The sequence below is a fragment of the Orbicella faveolata genome, unplaced genomic scaffold (assembly GCF_042242905.1).
Source record: "Orbicella faveolata isolate gen_17 unplaced genomic scaffold, um_ofav_v1 contig_47, whole genome shotgun sequence".
Taxonomy (NCBI): domain Eukaryota; kingdom Metazoa; phylum Cnidaria; class Anthozoa; order Scleractinia; family Merulinidae; genus Orbicella; species Orbicella faveolata.
The window spans coordinates 24,689,736-24,713,860 of record NW_028301577.1 but is presented as its reverse complement, the minus strand read 5'-3'; the positions used below and the strand labels follow the sequence as shown (position 1 = coordinate 24,713,860).

The window sequence follows — 24,125 nt, the reverse complement described above, 5'->3', positions numbered from 1 at the left end:
ACACACACACACACACACACACACACACACACACACACACACACACACACACACACACACACACACACACACACACACACACACACACACACACACACACACACACACACACACACACACACACACACACACACACACACACACACACACACACACACACACACACACACACACACACACACACACACACACACACACACACACACACACACACACACACACACACACACACACACACACACACACACACACACACACACACACACACACACACACACACACACACACACACACACACACACACACACACACACACACACACACACACACACACACACACACACACACACACACACACACACACACACACACACACACACACACACACAAAGTATGGAACAGACACATTAGTGAGTAGTTCAACATGTCACTTAAAAAATCTATATAGTAAAGAACAATAGTTACAATATTGTTACAGAGGTAATATTAATTTTATTTTGTGGAAATTCTTTGTAAATATTGTATATTAATATAAAAGACAAAATAAACAGCTTTATGCAAGGGCGTTTTTCCCCTGTATTGTAGGCCTCTTCAGAAATGTCCTCAGTCTGTAGTGAAAGATCATCTTAAAATGACAACTTAACTTCCTGTATCCTGGGTAACAAAGTCTCTAGGAATATTATATCAGTGAATCCCTTAGATACAAAGGTAACAAGTCTGTAAGATGAAATAGGAATGTTCAGTATTCGTCAAAATTTGTAGAACTGGTTTTAATCAATCAGGTCATGTACCAAGCAACTGTTTTCAGAGTTCTCCCAAATAGAAGCCCTCATGATATTCCAAATTCAACTTCCATACAGCTAGAGATCAAGTCCAGCATCCAGGAGAAATGGAAATATGCAAATGATATGAGTAGGGTGTGTGATTTAGTCATAAATAAATGTGTTTTTTAAAACAGCGTTTAAAGATGACTACAGAAGTAATGAATCTAACAGCTTTTTATTATGACAAACATCTACATTAGCTCTATTCACTACTTAAACTCCATGTCCAGGGAACGTATTTGTTATGAATCAAATTATAATTTCTTAATAATACACAGGACTGTACACTACTGGGTCTACTGCAACATCTCAGTCCTTCATTGAAATGATCTTAGCTGTGATGCTGCCAGTTAATAGTTACATCTCTCATGTCCAGTCAGTGAGACAACCTTAAACTGGTCCATTGAGTGGTTTACAGCAAAAAATAGATTGAAATCTTACCTAGTCATAAATGGCTTCTGACTTCACAAACACTTTACAGTGGAACATACATTTCTATTTCAGTCTGCTGAGTGAAAACCAATTTTTTTTTTACATAAAATCATGTCCTGACGGGACAAAGCTGTTCTTTTTGTTCCTGTAGCTTTTCGTACTGTTTAAGGCTGACTATAAGAAGACAATCACTATGGATTAATGACAAGGGTAATTTTATGTAAAGGACCTCCTGTTGTACATCTCTATCAGTCAGTTCTACATGTATTACGTAGGTCAGTGACAAGAAGTGCCTGAATCAATAATCACTTGTCCAACATGAATACACCAAACCAAACTCTTGTCTGAGTTTGTTTGTAGCCAGGCAAGGCTAGGATTTATTCTAGGCTTAATCTTCATCTCAAAGTAATGCCCGCCTCTTGAAGATACTTCTGCAGGAAGCCTAATGCATCTCCATGTAGCTCAGACTTGATCTTGGTGTCAATCTATGAGAGATAATGACTATAAGTTACCTGAATCAAATACATATTCAGGGCGGGTCACAAGATTAACACAATACACAATGTGGGAAGTTATACCTTTACTGATGGTTTAAGTGTATGCACACTGTTCAGAATGATATTATTTTAGCTTGCATCCAGGGTTTCAATGATACTTTCAATATTATTATTATTAATATTTTCAGGGCAGCAGGATATGACATTGGCAGAAAATTTGCAAGGTTCAACAGGTCTTGCCTAGCTGGGGGGTTCGGGGCGGGGGATGCACCCCTGGAAAAAATTTGAAATTCTAAACTTGCAGAGATGGGTTTTCCTGCAATTTGAACCACAAAATTAGCACCGCTCAGTTGCCTACAAGCCTACATATTTAAAGTGGGCTATCATGCAGAATATATATTTTTTGATCAATGGATGTCAATGGGACAATTTGCTCCGACTACAATTTGAAGATACAAGGGAAATAAATCATACTTTACCAGCACAATCAAGGTTTCTTTGACTTAAAATAAGCTCAACCAAATTTTAGAAGAGTGTTAGACAGTCTTTTAAAAAGACAGGAACAGTACTATATAAAATGTCTATGAAGCAGCCGGGCAAAGTTCTGTCTATAGCCAGTCAATTCGCCTGGTACCTGGCATTGATGAATCCTCTGCTTCAACATACACATAAAACATGCCTCTAGTTAGTTTCAACAGCATGGCTATAATCCTAAACTAAATTGTTAAGGAATTATTTTCAGCATTATTAGCCAATCAAATGGTATAATAATATAGTTTAAGTTACATCCTACCGTTCCAGGATGTGCTGTTGATAGTTTCAGTAGGGACTGGGCAAGGAAGATTTTGGCATCAGGAATTGTTCCAAAAAATGGATCTCTTTCTTTCTTTCCCGCAAAAGCCAACTGTGAGTAGGCTGTCTGGTACCCTGTGAAAAAGAAGCCATCAAATTTTTTCACAATAGTTTGGAGTTTTGAGAGAAAAGTATAAGGCTAAACTGGAATTTCCAGATGGGTGGGGGTGGGGGCCAAACTAAAAACCTTCCACAGGAGGGGTGTAGATTTTCTGGAACAATGCAAAATGAGTATCAAACACAACTATACCAACTGAGGCATTGTCAAAGAGGTAAGTGGTTAGTTTCTGTACCTGGCGTGTCTTCAATTTCTATGAAGTGCTCATCCTCAGGAATGGAGTCATCTTCAGGTAACTCAAATAATCCAATCAGAGCTTGTAATAAAGGCACCCTATGATGATACAACATGTGAAGTCAATATTATACTACTGGTAAATAGGTAAAAGGTCAAGTCTGCATATGTGCCAAGTGGCCCATCAGGCTGGCACTTACCTCTGGTTTCTGAGTAGCATGAAGCAACTATGAGTATATCTACTCCCCCCTGGATGGGATGTTAGTCCATTGCAGGGTTATCCCCCAGCATCAAATTTTTCAGCACCCATTTACACACTTGGGTGGAGAGAAGCACTGCGAGAGTTAAGTGTCTTGCCCGAGAACACAACACAATGTCTCCGGCCAGGCCCCATACTCGGACTGCTTGATCTGGAGGCGAGTGCACTAACCATGAGGCCACCAGGCCTCCACAATGACAGATGTATAAATTAACAAATGAATGAATGATTACACAGCTATCATCAGTGACTGACAGATAACAAATGATAATAGTTTACCAAAGATTGTTGTAAGTTTCTAAAAATTTAGGACAGTCTGCAAGTAACTTGATCATTCCAACAGCACAGATCCTCTTTTCCGTTGTCCCAGATACCTGCAAGTGAGAAAGAAATCCAAATGTAACCTAAATATTATTTTAAATAATAATAAAATAACTGAATGGGTAAGAACAAAGAACAATAAAGACACCAAAAACAGGACCTTCAGCTTATGCATTTAAATATCGTTGCTTGTGTCCCTGTAGGGATGCACCTCAAAACTCCATTAGACAACAGAAAACATCACACTCACAGTCATGGTCGCACGCTCACTTGTTTTACGTTCTTCCCCATGGATTTTTGAGGAAAAGAGAGACTGCTCACAGTCTAAAAACATTCCGATAAATAAAATTATCTTTCTTACCTTCTGTACATCAGGGATTAAAATTTTTTGCACAACATTTCCAAAAAGTCTGGAAGAAAGCAAATGGAACAATAACATATTAAGACAGTAGGAAAAAAAAATTACAATTCAAGATTCTAAATGAACTGAACAAAATGCACTTCTCGAAATAGCTTTTGAAAATGTTCAGATTTGTCACTTAAGATATTTTTTCAGAAACACTCTCTTCTGTTAACGACACATCTATGGACACAACTTGACAATAAGATTCCAACATTTCCTTTGTCTTGTTAGCTTGTGAGAGCATCCAGCTTTTTTGACTCTTGTTTCAGCCAAAACGAAAAAAAAGTAGATGCTTTTGTGGGCTATTCTTTTGAATACAACAAACATGACACCTGCCTCACATGATTGTTAGAAAACTTGTAAGAAAAAAAGTAATGGATCTTAATCTAAATACTGATTCATTGACTTTTTCATTACCCCTGTTGAATGGAGTCTACAGTGTCCATCAGAGCAGAGCCACCATTCTTTCCAGCATAAAGGCACAGGAACACTAGTAAACCTACAAATTATAGGAAATTAATGTGACAAAAAAAATTATGTCAAACCTTGAAAGGTCAACAACAACAAAGAAGAAAGGTGATACAGTACAAATGCAGGAAGTATACAATCAACAGAGAGCCAAAAGGCAGGGGCACAGCCAGGAGTTTTCAAAGGGGGAGGGGAGAGGGGTCACACTCTGTCAAGAGGGTACTCACCAGATTGTCATGTCATTTTAGCCACCTGTTGCAGGCTGTTTGCTTAAAAAAGGGCTTAAAAAAGGGGGGTCAAGGGCACCCAAGGACCCCCCCCCCCCCCCACACCGCCCCTGACCAAAAGGGACAGAGCATGATGAATTGTTGGTGCATAGAGGGCTGGTATGAGATAAAATACAGGAAAAGTCTTGGATAATGTTACCTTTAACAAACTTTGTAGTTTTTGAACTCTGCAACCGTTGGAATAGAAGGACAAACACAGACTTAATATGTTGTGACAGCGCAGACCTGAACAAGGGGAATAAGGAACAAATTAAAAGTCACAAGATAATTAAATGGTGTAACATATTAACTGGTTCATGATCAATCATTCTCAAAACTCACTAATAGTTTATCTTCGTTAAAACAACAGAAAAGGTAACTGTGAAAATGGTTTGGATGCATGATCTCAAGCACAAAATATTTTTATGATTTTATTTCTTATTTGCTCCTACATTTTAGTTTTAGTTTTTTGAGAAGATATATCAAACACTGACATTGTTACTTTCATCACATTTCTAGACATTGCAAATTCCATGAAAAATGCTTACAAATACCTTCTTTTCTTATGTTATAAAATGGGAAAAAACAGTTTCTTACTTGTAACATGGTGATTTATGATAAATATTGACAAGAGATGAACTTACACTTCAAAGTGTTCCACCATACTCCCCATCAGGTAAAATCCTTCATGATCATTGCTCTTTGAGGCAATCAGCTTTTGAAATACACCTAACAGACCCATCTAATGATAATAAACAAACAATAATTTCCATTAATAAAAAATTAAGGCACTTTAAGCCAGTGAGGTAATCCTCTCTTTACCTTTTTCAGCAATGTATAACGGGCAACAAGGACCATAACTACTTGTAAATAACTTTTTAAAACCTTGCAAATGTTTCCTTATTTTATTTCCTTAGGATCATTGAATTTCATATGGTGTCTTAACAATTGGTGTAATGTTATTTTTTTATAATTATATATCCCCTTAATTAATAACTTTCAATACATACAATTACATAATTTATACTTTTTAGATTGCTATAAATTGTTATAGAATCTTCAGAAACCTCAAGTTAGATTTAAGAGCAATAAACTCTCATTCTTGCACCAAGTATAAGAGGTCTTGGTGAGAGACTTGGAAGTTAACACACAACATAACAAATTCTTGGCATTCTAGAGGAGAATATGAATATTTTACCAAATATTATACCAACCAGATTATCATTAACTACACGCTGTTGCCTAGTTACCTCTTTCTTTTCCTGAACGATGACTTTGCTTCCCTTCTCAATATAAGCTTGAAGTAAGCGGACCAAGGGAGGTATGTTTCCTGAAACAAGAGCCATTGGCTGAGTATCATACAATTTGTGGATTTAAATGAACTACGTCACAGTTTGCATATCTTGAAAACTTAACCCTATATTTTTCAAGTTTGTCATTTCTAATTCATGTTAATCTTCTCCATCTTTAATCATCCTTGTTCCTTGATGGTTTATTATTATCTCTTTGGTGTTTTTCTATTTTAGTAAACTATTATTTTCAGGTTTCTTTCAATTGAAAAGTAATTTTGCACATGACCAAAATAACTTAAAATGTCTTGACTGAGCTCCTTCAAGTGTTACTGCCAGAGAAGAACTATTCCATTATACTGGTAATCTCAGAATGATAATAAAGTTTACTTAGGTACAAAATAATGTAAAGTGGCAGCTTATACCAGTTCTTTCCCAGAGCACTGGAGACAGAAGAAGTGGGAACAACTTCATGTAAGGTTCAGGAATTTCATCTTGTCTAATTTCAAGTAGCAAAGATAAAACTTGGAAAACATACGGCAGGAACTCTGAAAGAAGGCAAAATAGCAGTACATTAGGAGAAGATAAAGTAGCACTCCAGCCAAACTGAGCAAGAAAATCTGGAAGTAACTAACTGCCTACCTGTCACATCATTTGAAAGGATCTCTTGAATAACAGGAAACAGTGTTGTCTCAAATCCTAACACTGCAGAAGCATCTGCTTTGCATATTGCCCTGATAACAAGAACAGAACCAAAGACATATCTGTTAATACACAAACTCATTAATAATAATTCATCTGGAGTCTAGACAAAAGAAATTGTGGCCTTAATGATGTTTCGATATTTGATCTTAATTAGCCGAGGTTTTTACAATAATTTTATTTCTCCGTTTTCACCTTAGTTTTACTTTTGATTGAAAAGATAATTATATAAAACAATCAAGACAGTGTTTGACCACATTTCCAAACAACTTGACATTTGTCAAAAATACTCTGCTATGCACTGTGTTTTCAACTCTCCTCTCAGAGTTTGGAAATGTGATCAAACACAGTCTTTCACTTTTGATATTGATATTACTTTTCAGCTTTATATTATATCTTCATTATTTTACATCTTGGAGATTTTGCATTTACTAGTAACAAACCTGATAGCACAGCAGATGGCCTCAAACAGATAGTGGTTAAACTGTGGTTTACTGGGGTTCTATAATCAAAACATTTCAATAAAATATCAGCAATCAAGCAAAGACATTGTTTGTTGTGTGTGATCATCCCAGTGAGATTAGCTTTAGAAAGAATTTTGTGACCAGTACTAATAATGACTGCTATTTTGATTATGTTTAGAGCTGACAGTCTATCTGGAACATTATGATGACTTGGGCAATATAACTGATTTCAAAGGGTGGGATTCTAAATCAAACCACTTTCCATCCAAACCACAGTCAGAATGAATTAAACTTCTGCTTTACAATCAGCTGCAATCTGTCATCACTATATTTGAATCAAAACAACTGAATGCAACATATTTCAGTTTGGTAGCAAACTAAAATAGTGAGATATGGAGCAGATTACAATTACATGTAATCCGTCTCTTACCTTGCTGACAAGCATAAGTTTATTTGCCAGACTACTGATCAGCACACCAACATATGGCAACATGGCTTCCTGGAGCAAGGAGAATGACCTCATAATGGCTGCAAAACAGCACGCAAATCATTAAGTACAAAATGGAACTCCATCATGTTCATAAACCTTGCCCACCCACCCAACCATGTTTAGAATCAATTTAACAAATTGACATCAAATTGACAGCCAAGTGGATCTGCAGACTACTTTCAATTGACAATGTTATGACAAAATTCACTACCAATAACAGGACAGACGCATGAAAAACTGATGTCATTTTGTTTTGTACAATATTAAACCATAGGGCAGAAGGGACAAAATTAAATCAAAATGTGAGAAATTCAAGACATGTGTCTGTCAGCTTATTGACAATGAAAATTAGCCAATGAGCATGCAAGAATTTATGCAGTTATTGTAAAAACCAGATTGCAAGTCTAGCATACAGTCATAGATCTGCAGCTGAATTTTGCCTCACAGTCACATAGCCTATGTAGCTGGCAGGATTTTGCAGACTAACAATCGCACTGCCATCATTATGTCTCCAAAAAAATTGCCCAAATTCTAGGATTTTACAATATGGTTTCAAAAATGGTGTTAAATGCCTTACCTTTCATGACATATTCATTCTCTTGTGAACCTGGAACTTGTAACAAGTTTAATAGATTTGACAACATTTCCTCTAAGAATGGTTGTATCTCTGCCTTGCTGATTCTGTGTAAGTAAAATGTAAAAAAGACATGCATGGAAAAATTGACTTACCAATTTGAAAAAAAGTCCTGATACTAGTTTCAAACAGCTTTACAGTCATTAAATATTCCAGTTATTTCATCTCTGTAATATAACTGTTAATAGCAAGGCATTACAATGGCAATGATGCATGATTGTTCAGCTTAAGGTTACAGTATACCTTCAGGGATGTCTCGCACGCAAGCGATGTAGCGCGTGCAGTTTAAGCTGTAGATACCTAAACCCCTATATCAAATTAAAGCTTATGGAGCTGGCTATCAAACTATACCAAGAATTTTGAAAGAAAGTGAATTGACGAATTTTTCACGACCACTAAATGCGAGCGCCCGAATCACCTTTCGAAAGCTACAAGTCAAAGCGAATATCGTTTTTCGCCAATTTAATTTTTTCCTCGGTTTCAGGGCCCAAAGCGCTTAAAAAACGTGTCTTCGTTTTGGCATATTCAATTGCAGTAAAAAGTTACAGAACATTTTCGAAATAGGATTAAAAAAATGTGGAGTGATCGTACAAAAATCGCTCTCGAAGAAAAAGTATTTCGAAATTAACAATTCCCAGACACGCTTTTGTAGTTCATATGTTAAACTAGCCACTGTCCAAATTTAAGAGCAATTGAACAAATTCCCTTTGAGTTATAACTCTTAAAAGTGTCTGCTTCAAGTGAAAAAATTTATTCGAGAAAACGGCGCTAAGAAAAATTTTCTGCTTCGCAAACAAACTCCGCCCACAAACGCCTTCAACTGGGTTCTCAGATATCTAAGCCAATCAGTGCAGGGAAAGTTTACTACCGTTAACCTCCTGGTGAAATTTACGCGCGAATCTCTAAAAACTCTTGTGTTTCGCAATGCGCTCAAGGAACCGAAGGCAGAGAGATAATTTTTCTGTAGCTCGGTTTTTCTTGAAACTGGTCTGGCAAAATGGGGAAGACTAAAAAGGATACGAACGCTGGAGTGGCTGAGCGAAGGAAACAAACAAAAGACAGCGCGGAGAGCAACTGTGCATGGATAATATTTCAAATGGTCTCAATGAGTCCGACGATTCGTCGATATCGGACTCATCAGAAGAGTCTCTGTCAGCATCCCTGTTATTGCTGTCAAGTTCCGAAATTTTTAAAGAACGTTTCTTTTCTCTTACCACGAATATTTGCCCGCCTTATACGATAACTATAGCTTCATCCGCGTGGCGAACTTTCGCTTCTTCACTCATTGATGTATTTTCATTCGTTCTTCGCTGTTTTCGCTTTTTCGAACCGGTTCATGGTTTAAACGTGGTCTATGTTTACTTATAACTTAATAGAGACACGCCTAATATCAAAAATGCTGGGTAGTCAGAACAACAATGCTGATCAACTGAGTAGTCAATTCGTGACATCCATATAGGTAATTCCCGCGAAAATCGTCTCAGTTGATTGCATACACGCCATAGGGCTGTCAATCAAGAGGTAAACTTTTACTTCCAGTGAAAACGTAAAACCGCCATTTCTGCGCCAATATTTAGCCTTTTTCAAATTTTTTTTTCAGAAATTAGAGATTATTCTTCGACCACTATTTTGACCCAAAAATCCAAATTTGAAGAAAATTGCCGACCCGAAGGTATACTGTAACCTTAAGAACCAAAATGTCTTATAACCCCTCATGTTACTGATTGTTTTCCATTCAAAAGCTTTTGACTGTATCAAAAGATTTAGTCAATTGCATATGCTGTATTTCATAAGGTAAAAAGGTAACTAAAGGTTTACACGACAACAAACAAAGATAACACAAAAACGAACACATACGGAGTTCCTCCACCCGGTTTCTTCAGAGTAAAGAGTTTCTCCAGGCAGTTTGCTGAATAACTGTGCACAACATGGCTCTTGGCTGTCAAGTGCTTGATGAGTAATGGCAGACAAGCCACTAATACTTCACGGGAAAGCTGATGTGACAGAAACAATAACTCATTCATTCATTCTGTTTATTTTGCCTTTTTACTTAAGGTACAGTATTTATAAATATTTTAATGTGAGGCGAGGTGACCTCTAGGAACCATCAGGCTTTTAGTTGAGGCCACCTCGTACGTAACAATACGGTTACATAAATAGAGCAACAGTGTGCGGCTTTGCCAGTTCAGTAATTATTTTACTAAAAACTCTACCAGTTTTTTCTTAAAATTGGGAAAACTTGACAATGAAGTGATTGTAACAGGAAGGGAATTCCAGATCTTTGGACATTGATAAAGAATTGTAAATTTTTTTTAGATTAGTCCGGCAATGATGCACATGATAATAATTATTGGCTGTTCTGGTGATATAGCCATGAATTTGACAGTTTGCAAAAAAAAAGTTGAAAAACAATGGAGGAAACAGGTTGTTATGATAATAGTACATAAATTTAGCTATTTGAAACATGTTGATTTGATAAATGTCTAAAATTCCTAATTTGGAGAATAAAGGAGCAGAATGTACTAAGTCATACTAGTAGAAGCTGATGTGGCCTAATGTGATCACACTTAGCAAGTTGAGACATAAAGCCATTCTATATTCTAGACCTTACCATGTTTCTAAAGATGATAACATATTTAATGGAATCAGCCTTCAACACTGGATGAAGATCAACTGAAGAAAGAAAGATATCAAAGCTAAATGAATATTTGAAGTAAAAGACCTTCAGAGCGTTAATCTAACAAGTTACAAATTCTTGTGCAAATAGCAGTCACAAAGTATATCGATGAATGTAAAAGATGAAAAGTTCAGAATTCCCCAAGTATGGGCAAAGAAAATAGAGAGATACTTCACAGACAGAATTCAGACCCATGACTTCCCAGATACAGGCCTAAACCACTGAGTCATGGAAAGACTCATTGTGAGTTAGGCCATTCACTTTAAGTTCATAAGTGATCCTATGTAGTTAGCACCAAAGACTGGCTACTTTCGACATACTAAAATCCAGCTTTATAGCAAGGTGTAGAGGTTGAGTGGTTTCTAACAACAGAAATATTGTTTCACACTTACTGTCTTTTATCTGCAGTTCTGGCAAAATATTCTCCGTGAAAAAGCTGTGTAAATTAACAAGTTCACTGGCTTGTGTTGTTCCATGCTGAGCGGAAGAGATTTAAATAATTCATGTTTTAGTTCAACAAAAAAACAACAAAAAAACCCAATATTTTATTCAATATTCTTAATCATACAACTGAATGCATTCTGCTATTATTCAACAGATATGGGAAAACCATAATAATTGCTTTTGATAAGATTTGTTTTTGAAACTGCTCTCCTCCTTGGAGAACTATTATCTGAAAATAGGCCCTGATACAGCACTTAACATTTCATTTTCCTTTTTCTCCTCTGGTACAAATAAATGTCAAAAATACCTTAGCAGTTTGTTTCTTGCATGCCAGTGATGTGACAAGAAATATTGCAGCATCTTTAGCTTTCCAGCTGTTCTCACTGTTCAACTGATATTGCTATTAAAGAAAAGAAACTATGTACATTTATTTATTAAGTCATTACAAAACAGTAAATTCAGAAATCATGAGAGCAGACTAAAATGTCTTGTTTAACATTGTTCAATAGGATCTAACATAATTATTAAGAACCTTGGCTAGACCAGAAACACTTTCCTAATGTACCACAATTTTTTTTTACCACAGTTAGAATGATCAATCAGTGAGAAGATTTCAAAGTTACCTGAAGCATCGCCACTACATGGTGAGAAAATATTTCTATGACCCGCTGCTCATGGAATTTACACAATCCACGTACAAGATCAGAGGCTGCACGACGTCTGGTGTCCACATCTAAAATAATTCAACTTGATGGTTATCCTTTTCAACATAAAGCATGTCGCACACAGCATTATACAGCATCACGTTGCTGTAAATTAAAATTCTTCTCTGTACCTGAACCCTCAATGTCTCTTCTGATATATTCTTCTGGATTGTCCTCAAAAATTTCTTCATCTTCCTCTGAATTTGGAAAAAAGGAGAATTTTATAATTATTAATAGTCAGTATGTTGTCTCACTACAAGGACATTTTTTTTTTATGGAAACTGAACTCAACATGCATACAACTTATTCAAAAGAGATCATTATGAAAGTAAGCAACTGGCAGGTATAATTTATAACCAATTTTTCTTAGAACTGATGATGTTTTCATTGCATGTGTATTTAAAATATCACAATAAAACAAAAGAAACTGTGAAGGTGATATAAGATAGAACTCACCTCTAAACTCTATATTTGGCACAACAACATTCTCACAGATACTTTTTAAGGTTTCTTGTTTCTCAAACAGGTATTTGTAGTGATTTCTTTCTGATGCCGAGGCAAGGAAACCAATAGCATTACTAACAACCTGTAAACCAAACAAATTTCAAACTTTGCCTTACACAATAAAATTCTTACAGCAGACATTGAAACAAAAATTCAAAACACTCAAACTTACAATGTCATGTTTTGCTTGTTTTTCCGTAGAGACAAGGAGATGCCAAATAGCTTCTACAAACTTTGGCAGGTAGTTCTGAAATAAATCATTAAACATCATAGATAATCAGTGTCTATATAATAAAAATAAGAAAGGTAATTATCTTAAAAATAAAATGCATCGCTGCTAAAACAGTACTGATCTAAGTGTCCTGTTAGTTGGGGGAGGAGAGTTCCACATGCAGCAAGCTGTTCGGAAATTTGTACAGGCCTCATGGGTGCTCAAGGGTTGAAGGAGAAAATACAGCAAATAAATAAAATTTCTCCTGCTTTAAAAGCATACAAAAATGATTGGTTATAAATGAATGCTTTTTATTTTTATTTATTTACAACAGAGACAAAGCCACATCAGCCTTAGCTGGTTTTTCATGTGACACCTCTATCCTGGTTGAATTGGAATTTGGAGATCTGGCAACAAAATCTACTTGTCCTGGACGACTGGACGACGCCTTTTTTAAGCCCGGAAAACCCGTAGAAAAACCCTCAGAGTAAGGCAAGAACCAAAAACAAACTCAACCCACATATGGCACCAGGTCGGAATCAAACCCGGACCACTCTCACCACTGTGCCATCCCTGCTCCCTTTTGCTATTAAAATCAACTCTTACCTCAAAATCCTCATCATATTTCTGTGCATACAATGCTACATTATCACAGATCTGTGATTTGATAAGATCTAATGGTCCTGTCTCATCAGTGTCCTTAAAAATTAAACATTTCAATTAAGGAAGTTAACAAAATCAAGATGAGGAGTTTTATATAAAATACCTTATTTCCTGCTTTATCATCACTAAAATCATGACTTCCCTATACTTATGCCACAACCAGGGCTCTAAGAGCATTCTGAAACCCTACCCTAGATATGCAATATTATATCTACATAATCATATCTTTCAATTGAAACTAAAACTAGGGACAAACTGGACAAATAAAACTATTAAATTGTCTGCTAATAATTAAGAACATATTTCCAAACACATTTCTCATGTCTTACCTTAGTTAGTAAATTTGATTAATGAGTCTGAGAAGGGTTTTTCATCATACAATGAGCTTTACTTAATTTAATTTATCATAGAGTTAAACAACTTACTTCTTTTTTTTGGTATGGTCCATGGTTGCTCAGTTCATACATATCTTAACAATATGGAATTAATAATAGTTCAACAAGACAGCGAGCAGTCTCTCTTACGCTTGGAAATCCATGGGTAAGAATGCAAAACAAGTGACAGCTTGTGGCTTCATATGCCACGCTCACATGCTCATGTTGTTTTGCGTTCTTTCTTGAAACTGCTCGCAGTCTACATAGTTCAACAAGCAAAATTAACAAAGAATAGAATAGAACCTCTAGGTTCAGTTGCTTGCTGTCTATTGTGAGGAGAATAAGAAAGTTCTTCATCCATTTCTCCATGTTTTCCTCAAAGTGTTCAGGTAAGTCCTGAAAAGTATTTAAAAAATGTTGATAATAGTAGTATTAATAAGGCTGGTTTTCACTAGTGAAAGAGTTGTAGTTGGAGTTGTAATCATAACCATATAGTGATACAATCTTGTGAAAATCAAACTGATGGAGTTGGAAACAGAACACCTATTCTGCCTATGACTCTGTCGCTTATGATCCAGTGAAAACTACATTGATGGAGTCAGAAGCAGAAGCAGAAGAATCTAAACCAATCACACTGCTCAATTCTGGGCCTTGTGATTGGTTCCACCTCTACTTCTGCCTCCGACAATCTAGTTCTCACTGAATCATAAGCGACAGGAGTCGTAAACGGAGTCTGATTCTTCTGATTCCGATACTGTCGAGTTTATGACTCTGCTTACAATTCTGATTTTCGGTTTTCACTAGGGTCGTAAGCTCTGTTACAACTCAGACTACTATTCCGATTTTGACTATGTCACTAGTGAAAACCAGCGTTTAGATAGCAGACAGGTGTTATCAATAAAGAAAATCATCCTCAAATTTAAAATATAAATGTAAATTAAAAGAAACTGCATGGGATTCTTAGCTGGGCATGAAAATAATCACCTGGAAGTTTAAACTGTAGAACACTTTGCAGATGAGCAAGATAGAACTGAGAATATCTTTTAGCTTGGCCAGGTCATTACCACATCTGTTGGCTTCTTCCATTATGGCCTGCAAAAAAAAAAAAAAAAAAAATTAACAAGAACTCTTAAAAGAAAGATTTCAAAGAATTAGATGCCTCCCAACACATTCCACCTTGCACCAGTATAAGGAAGTGATGAAGACGATTTGACATTACATTATCACAGTACAGAGCAACAAAATTACAAAGTCAGGATAATAACATCAATTCTACTTGCAGAACAGATAGAGAAGCCAATACTCCCCAAAAGTGTAACCTAAGAAAATGTGCATTTAGGTTTAAGATGACTGTGAACCCTGTCCTCTCGTTGTCAGCACATAATACTGCGGTTTATGTATCATTATAAACTGTTCCAAAATTTGCACACCCAATGATAATATTTGTAATTTATTCAATAAATATAATTTTTATAAGATTAAATTTGGAAATACAGTTAACAATAAAGATTAGCGAAAAAACTGAGCAACGACGTTTCGGTGTCATCCTGGCACCATTTTCAAGTTAAAAAATATTTGTGCGAAAAGTAAACTAATTTATACCAATGGTAGAGGTGCGAAATTGAATAAATTAAGATTAAGATAGCTGTTCAATGTTCATGTTCATTCCAATGAGGTGTCAAACACTGGTAATGAGTTCAGTATATATATAATATAGTTTTATTTAGTAGAATTCTACTAGTATACTAATGCAAATGCTGCAATCTGATTGGCTGAGCTACTCGTATACTATCAGCCATTAGAATGCAGTAGCTGTCGGTCGTCCACGAAATGCGACGTTTTTATTGTTTTTCAAAAGTTTTGGAAGAAAGTTTAGATGTAAATGGATAATTAAATTCCTGAGAAGACTAAAAGAAGGACATGAACAGATTCTTGACTTTAAAAACTCGAAATTATTGAAAAAGCGGTCGAAAAATATTTGGAAACCATCGTTTGTGTTAATTTAAGCTACAATTGTACTAAAACAATTAGATTATTCGCTCTCGATTTCTATGAGGTGATAGTTGATTCGGCCTTCGGCCTCATCAACTATCACATCATAGAAATCTTGAGCTCATAATCTAATTGTTAAATAGAACACCAAATGAATGTTAAGTTCTCTTATCCTCCATGACATGGGATAAAGACTGAAAGGGGGAGGGAGGGGGAGGGGGGAGATACTTCCTTATATGGGCTTTATAGGTATGTGCAGCCCCAAAGGGTATCATGGTTTTTTAGCTATTTTGGTCATAAATAGGGTGTCGATTTTGGCCATTTTGGTCATATTTAGGGTACATGGTTTTTGCACTGGTCTTGAATTGGGTATGTTTCTAAAAAGAAGCTACTTTTTCATCATTATTGATTAGACCAGAAACAAAAGCCCATCACAATGCCTTTAACATTGGTCTGAACTAGGAACCTAATTGTAAGATAGGTCTGAAACAGGGTACATGTATTGACTGAAGGGTCAGGTCATAAATAGGGCCGGGAAAATCGCAGATTTTGGTCATAAATAGGGTAAGCAGGCTGCACACCCCTACCCATGTTTTCTGGGAGAACCCACCCGGGGAATAAAGAGAAAATTGAACCACGTCAGACATTAGGGACCTTTAGATTGGACTACAAGTACAAGATTCATTATGAGTACGAGTTTCAAATTTCCAACCAGTGATGTTTCCAGAGCCCTCGCTCTTCATGCTGGTTTTAGGTGGAGAGGGCAGCTCATGGGATGAGATGGGTATGTGATGTGATAATGCAAAGCCTGCAAACTAGAATTGAAAAGTCGTTCTCGTACTCAATCTTGTACTCGTACTCAAATCTTAAGTTCCCTTATGTCTACTTACCTCAAACAGATTCGTGAGTGGCTCTGCAAACCTCTCCAACACAAACTTTATCTCAGTCCACAGTTCCTGAGACTTGAATTCATGACGATATCTACAAAAATAAAAGATGCATTGAAGAGAAACATGAACAGTCAAAGAAAACTTCTGTCATCTACAGCATTGCACTTTAACTCATCAATTAAGAGGTTGGTATTTCCACATGAATGTTGCCATCAGGATTATTCATTCAAACATTTTGCAAGTAAATATACAAAAGACCATATATTTGAACTGCAGAGAAGGATATGAAGATATGATTGATCGTCGCAGTTATACACAGTTATACACACAAGTTAAGCAGTTGTGAAATTAAAGCGTGGAAAAAAATTCAGGCCTGAACGGGGTTCAATCCCATGACCTCTGCAATACCAATACAGTGCTCTACCAACTGAGCTATCAAGCCATCTGAGTTTGTAATCAATGGTGAAGAATACAAGTAAATATATGAAAGACCATATAATTGAACTGCAGAGAAAGATATGAAGATATAATTGATCATCGTAGGCCTGAAATTTTTTTTTTTCAGGCTTTAATTTCACAACTGCCTAAGTTGTGTGTATAACTGCAATGATCAATCATATCTCCATGTCAAACATTTTACTTCTGACTTTGCCATGATCACGTTAAATAATGATAACACACACGATACAAACCTTTTAAATAATGAGTGGGCTGTTTGTAAAACTCCATTGATTATGTGAAAATCTCCACTTTCAAACTTTGTCACAAGTTCCTGTCAGAAAGAAATTTGTACCAAACATTCAAACATTACTTTAATTTCATGATTTGAGAAAATACTAAATAAGTAGTGTCTTGATTTACAGCCTGTCTCTTCAACCATTTGGCTCTTCATCTTTAAAACCCTCCTTAGAAATACATTTGATTTGTATTTCAGTGCACTTACTGGTAACAAGTTTTTCCACTTATCAGGAAAGTCTTCTCGACCAATCATGCTGACAGCGTCACTAAGCTGAAAAAAAAAAAAACATTAGAACCTCATATATGCAATCCAGCGGGGTGGAGTCTGTTGAAGAGGTGCCAAGAAACATCTCAAAGGGTCACCGCCTAATTTAGCGATTGTAGCTATGCCACTCGCACTTGTGCTCCAACATGATCAGCCTGCACACAGGCTATTACCTTATCATAACATGAAGATAAATGAGAATCAACCAGTTCTCTATGCCATCATGACTGAATAAATTTCAGTTTCAGTTTTTTTTCACATAAAATATCAAATCTATGAGGTGAAGAAGCCCAATGAGGCCTGCACAGTAAGGCTTATGTAAAGGACTACCCTTTGACATATTTAAGACTAAAGAAATTGAAATACTGTCATTGGCAGGACAATTTATCTAAATAGTACATATAGATACATAGTAAAAATGATCACTATTAAGGATAAGAATAAATTGGTGAAGCTGAATGTGCAAATGCGCAAAAGCAAAGTGAAAAAGGTGAAAAAACACACACAAGTACAGTAAGAGGAAGAAATTAATGCTTATAACAAAAATGACTTGTTTAGAGGCTAACACAGCAGTTCTAAAGGTATTTTGAACTTCAGGGCTGAGAGAATTAAATAATTTGCTCATTACTTAAAATAATTAACTAAAGGCAAATTTAACACCCCTAAATACCTGCTTCTGCAACTTTTCTGGACTTTTAAGCATCAGATCAACAATCTTGCCTTTAACTATTCAAGTAAAAAAAGTAAAGCATTATTACATGTACATGTAAACAACATTGTTTAATAATTGTTATTGCAAAATTTGATATATATCCAAGTGACTTATGTTCATCATTTGATTTGTTTATCATTCACAACCTTGTATTTTTGGAAACTATCCTGTTAACATTATGATAAATCGATTTGGTGAAATACTTTCAACGCTATGCTATTCGTTCAGTAGTAGTGTCTGAAACTTACTTTTTTCTCGATCACTTTCACTGATCTTGTTTGGTTCATCAGGAATCTGACAAAGTAATTACAAATTAAGACCCTGTCCACACTACACAAGAGAAATTTAAGAATGCAGCTTTATTTCTGCGGTCAAGCCTACTGACTACACTAATCTGTCATGAACACGGAGCTTTCCGGAAAACGCTCTTCAAATTAGAGGAATCTGAAAATGCCGGCTTTACATTTAAGTGTGGACACAAAACATTTTGGAAACAGAGCTTTTCAAAACAATGATGACTTGATAATCATGTGATTTCTCTGACCAAGTTTTCATCAAACACAAATCTAAAATGACTGGCATTTTCAAATTTCGTTGGTACAGTGTGGATGAAAAACATTTGATTCAGTTTCAGGGTGAAAATGCAATTTTCAAATCTCTCTACGGTAGTGTGGACAGAGGCTAACAATGATTACTTGTACATATCAAGTCCTACAAGACTTGTTGCAATGACGTTGGCTTTGTTCATTGTACAGTTGGTTTCAGTAGATAATAATAAAGCTTTAAAAGTCATTTCAAAATGACGAGGTCAAAGGCTATTTGAATTAGATTTCATTGGTCAAATGCACAACATCATGTAATTAAGTCAGTGAAGTGAGTGAACTTATAACCTTTTAATAATAATAATAATAATAATAATAATAATAATAATAATAATACTTTATTCAAATACAGAGTACAAAGAGTATTTGAAAAGGAGGACCATGAGGTTATCCCATTTAGGTCCCCTAACTAAAATTACAATCTAGAATTTAAAATTTTAAAATATCTATTACGTAAATAATTAACAATTTAAAATTTGTGTTTACACATGAACAAAGTGATTTACCTGAATTCGACAACATGATCTACGATAATTTGAGCCACATTGTTTGCACATCCAGTGAAGTGGAAAAACACCTAAAAGCACTAAACATTCACAAGTCCCCTGGGTCCGATTTGATCTCAACCCATATTTTGAAAGAATGCACACTAGAATTGTCAACTTCATTGTGTGTATTATTCAACAAGTCTTTCTCGACTGGGATGTTGCCAGCTGACTGGAAAATAGCAAATATAACACCGATTCACAAAAAGGGAAACAAGCATAAAAAAGAGAACTATCGTCAAATTTCCTTAACATCTATTGTCTGTAAAATAGCCGAGAAGATAGTACGTTCTAGAATTACAACCTTTTGGTCCACCCACCATGTCTTAAACCCAAATCAGTTTGGCTACTTGGAAGGAAAGACGACGCTCGCACAACTTTTAAGTTGTTTCCACGACTGGTGCTTATCCAGAAACAACTCGAAAACAACAGATGCCATTTTCCTAGACTTGTCGAAAGCATTCGACAGTGTGCCTCACGAGCGCCTTCTACTTAAGCTTAGCCGCTACGGTATTGATGGGCCACTGTTGCGATGCTTTAGAAACTTTTCAACAAACAGGCATCAGAGGGTCGTAATACGTGGCACCTACTCTAGTTGGTCCCAGGTAACATCTGGTGTGCCCCAGGGCACAATTCTCGGACCTACTTTGTTCCTGATTTATTTCAACGACATACCAAAAAATGTCATTACATCTACTATCAAACTATTTGCTGACGATACAAAGATCTACCGTGAATGTTCAGTCTTTACGGGAAACCTTGACTTCGCTGCATTGACCTGACCATCACTCTGTCAATACAGCAAGGTTTCAGTTTGAGATTTTAACAACAACAACAACAACAACAACAAAAACCTTTATTAAGATTTTCTCATAAAGACCTCACTCTCAGTTAATAAGTAGTTAATATCACATTCAGCTATTTTCTTGAACTCACAATTCTCCAGTTTCGCTTCACACTGTTCTTGAATGCAATTGCGGCAGCAAATCTAATCAATCCATCTGCTGAAGCATCATCCACTATTTGCAGTAGCAAAACATTGTATTCCTCCTTCCCTTCCACTGATTCAAGAAACTTCTCAGCTGTTGTAATGCAAACAACCACAGTTAAGTCAAACACTGCAGAGTGTGGGTCATGTGTACTAAAGGCATCTGCGGTCAAGTGTCGATCAATATCTTCAATCGACCCTCAATCAACCCTTGATCAACACTTGAGCGATACTCGATCGACACCTTGGTTGACACTCAATCAACAAATCAGTTGACAGTCGGTACGAGTCAAATAATTTTCGCAGGCAAACCATTGATACATATGAGTCGGTTAACACTCACCGACTGTTGATCGAGTGTCGACCAGGTGTCGATCAAGCTGTTGATCAAGTGTTGACCAAGTATCAGTCAAGATGTCCATCGAGTGTTGATCAAGATGCTGATCAAGAGTTGATCAAGGGTCAAAAGAGGATATCAATCGACACTCGACCACAGATGTCTTTAGTACACATGATCCCAGAATGTTAATGATTTGTCCCATAATCAACTACATTAATTCCTTCTCTCTCTCTGTACTATCATTTTGTAGCCATTGGTATGCCACATGGGCAGGTAACTTGTACTCAATTCTCACTACAGGTAGCCAAGCTGTGTACGCATACTCTTTTGGCTGACACTGCCAATCAATTAACAGATGAAGCCTTCATGGCCAAACAGCTTTTGAATTTGTCAGTGGGCAACCAAGGTTATGATCAATCCTCATAACCTTCCTCTAAACCCCACTACTGACATGTGGTGTTGGTTTACACTGACCGTGCAATAGTAGACAGAATTACGAGACTCTAAACAAGGACGACAAATATCAATCTGAAACGTAATGCTTCTGATTGATGATTGTACTGTTTCTTTAGATTATTTACATGCTCAAGACTCTACCAGGGGTGTAGCCAAGATTTTTCAAAGGTGGGGGGGGGGGGGGTTTACACTGTGTCAAAGTGAGGGTACTCACCAGATTGCCATGTCATTTTTGCCACCTGTTGTAGGTTGTTTGCATAAAAAAGGCTTACAAAAGGGGGGTCACAGGCACCCCAGGACCCCCTTAGCTACGCTCCTGTCTACCACAGAGTAAACCAGTCCATACTAGTCTACACATAGAAAGTTTCATTTCCCATCACCCTCTGTCTTGTGAAAGTGGTTTGGTCATAAAAAGCTGACTCACAAAATACTGAAAAATTACAACATTTGTCAATTAACTTTCTCTTGTTTGGCTTGCATGAGCCAGAACTTGATACTGGGATTCAGAACATGAGAATGCATTTTTCTTGAAACATATTACTAGTTGTAGTATTAGCAGTTACCAGATGTGTGCTATCGTCATAACTGGTAAGATAATTCAAAATCATCCAATCAAATTTCTTCAGTTCGATCGTATGATGATGATCAAACGCAAAATTAAATCAACCCGAATTTTATGGTGCAATTGAAAGGCTGAACAACGCAAACACCTTTTTAACATCAACTTCTATTTCGTTTTGACCACGTGCATGTCCTAGCTAGCTATGCCAACGCAAACCTTCACAGGTTTCCGCTACAAAAAGAACATCACGAAGCTTAGCTAGACTCTGTACAATCATGTACATGTACGTACATTCATTTCATTTAGTCTGTTTATACTTTGGTCTGTAAAATCGCATCTAGTGTAAATGCCTTCCTGTAAAACGCATGAAGGAAGACTGCAGATTTAGGTGTAAGCTTAAGTTTATGATTTTTCCTATTAAACTTAGTTCAAAATTCTACCTACCTTGTTTCCGAACGTTAGCTTCAGCTGACAAAGTATTTTTCAAGTTCAGTGCCACTGTCTCTGCCATCTTACTTTAGTGAAGCAGTAAAAAGAAACTACAAATCTCGGTGTTTGAAATCCAACTAAAACGATTTAGAATGGAAAAATTCAAGGAAAGATCGTTTCACAACTAGCAGCGTTTTCAAATCTTCACGAAATGCGCCATTGGATTTGCGCATGTCACATTTTCAACCTCACATGTTTCGTACCCAGTCTACTATCAGGACAAAAATAGCTTCCCGTTCATTTTTATTTCATTTGTTTTTTCCCAAATCTGTTATGTAAAAAATTGCAGCAGGTTCTGCTTTCCTTTTCATCTGTAAAAAGAACTACTATTGCTTCAGATTGTCCAGATAATTTGAAAAAGTACACCTCATTTAAATTTGAAAAAGTAAATCTCGTTTGAATTTGAAAAATAAATCTCATTTTCCCAGATCTGTTTGAAAAAAATTGCGGCCGATTTTTCTTTCCTTTTCACCTACAAGACCTACTAATTCAGATTCCCCAGATAATTTGAAAAGTAAATCTCATGAAAATGGAGAAAAGTGCTTCAAGCAAATGATAAGAGGTACCATGTATACGCAAATGTTTGGAATTTCTTAGTTTAAAAATTATCGTGATAATGGTATCCAACCCCATTTTCATGGTCTTTTCCCTTACCTCAGCCTTGTGCATCAGTCCTCATTATTTTTATCTCAGGTGAAGATACTGGGTGGACTTTATTTATTTAATTTGCAAGTCTAAAATCATGGCCCCTTTGTTGATTGTCTCATAAAAAGAGCCAGCAGTCAAAAAAGGAGATCATTAGCTTAGCTGTGTTGGAATACCTTAATAGCATAGATTTTCCTGGTTTTATTTCTCCAATGTTTGCTTAGTTTAGTTCCACTGAGAAGACATATCAACCACTTGAGATGCAGCATTTTACCACATTTCCACACACATTGGACTCGGAGTTGTCAAAAATACTGCACTACTCTCTTCTAGGTGTTTGGAAATGCAGATAACATAGTCACTCATGTTCAGTTAATATTGTTTCTCTCATTAAATTAATTTAACTGAATGGGGTGTAACCCAAATACTAGAAACTAAAATGACCCACTACCACCCCCTAACAAATGTATACACACTTAAAAGGCTGGATTACAAAATACTTTTATTGTCTTAAAAGCAACATTACAGTGAAGAAACGTTTCTAATAATAATGACACATGTACAATATGAGTCTTGACTTTTTATCTAAACACTTGGTTTCTTCTTGTCCTGAGGCAATAAAGACCATTGAATGCTAAAATTTCTGTACCTGAAGAAGACAGTAAACAACAAATGTGTAAATAAAAAATACAGTAACTACAATACAAATCAATGATTTGCTCATGTACATTTTATGAAGAAGGCCTTAATTTCATTTGTCTCTAATGCAGAAGGCTAGGATCAGGGAATGAGGCAGTGTGCCAATAAAGGAGAAGAGAAAAGAAAGGAGAATTAGATGCTGATGGCTACTTGCAAATGAAAGGAAAAAACTTCTGATTACTCTGTCTTGTGAATCACTGTTAGATTATCACTGAGTTTAATAATCATTCAAAGAAAATTTAGTTTACAAGTATGATTAATCTGACATAACTCCCTGCAACTAATTTACTATCAAAACTATGAAAGTTAATAATAACTACATGAAATCTGGAATCACTAATGTATCAAGTTTTAGGGTTATCACTTTGATCTGACCAAAATACAAAGAACTGCACAACAAGGTCACTGCATTTTACAGCCCTTTAGGTAGTC

At 36.2% G+C, this 24,125-nt stretch overlaps 1 protein-coding gene across 1 annotated transcript; it reads right to left on the bottom strand.

The window, feature by feature from the left end:
- Positions 1–980: 980 nt before the first annotated feature.
- Positions 981–22,536, bottom strand: LOC110052078 (exportin-2-like). The gene is made up of 32 exons (XM_089280176.1): positions 22,305–22,536; positions 20,451–20,596; positions 18,616–18,661; positions 18,326–18,381; positions 17,596–17,661; positions 17,345–17,424; positions 16,653–16,743; positions 14,755–14,862; positions 14,074–14,166; positions 13,340–13,432; positions 12,695–12,769; positions 12,475–12,604; positions 12,150–12,215; positions 11,938–12,047; positions 11,622–11,714; positions 11,263–11,347; positions 10,805–10,866; positions 10,051–10,187; positions 8,137–8,240; positions 7,500–7,597; positions 7,049–7,107; positions 6,546–6,637; positions 6,329–6,451; positions 5,865–5,944; positions 5,259–5,356; positions 4,775–4,860; positions 4,298–4,379; positions 3,839–3,887; positions 3,436–3,530; positions 2,899–2,996; positions 2,547–2,680; positions 981–1,741 (listed from the first exon to the last, which is right to left on the bottom strand). The coding sequence occupies exons 1-32, from the start codon at positions 22,369–22,371 to the stop codon at positions 1,652–1,654; spliced, it is 2,892 nt and encodes a 963-aa protein (XP_089136302.1). The 5' UTR covers positions 22,372–22,536; the 3' UTR covers positions 981–1,651.
- Between the last annotated feature and the right edge of the window lie 1,589 nt (positions 22,537–24,125).

Coding starts and splice junctions, on each gene's coding strand:
- LOC110052078 (XM_089280176.1), bottom strand. CDS start 22,371: ATGGCAGAGACAGTGGCACTGAACTTGAAAAATACTTTGTCAGCTGAA. Junction 18,662..20,450: donor TGAAGCGAAACTGGAGAATT/GTGAGTTCAAGA, acceptor TTACTTTGTCAG/ATTCCTGATGAACCAAACAA. Junction 2,681..2,898: donor AGAAATTGAAGACACGCCAG/GTACAGAAACTA, acceptor TCTTTTTCACAG/GGTACCAGACAGCCTACTCA.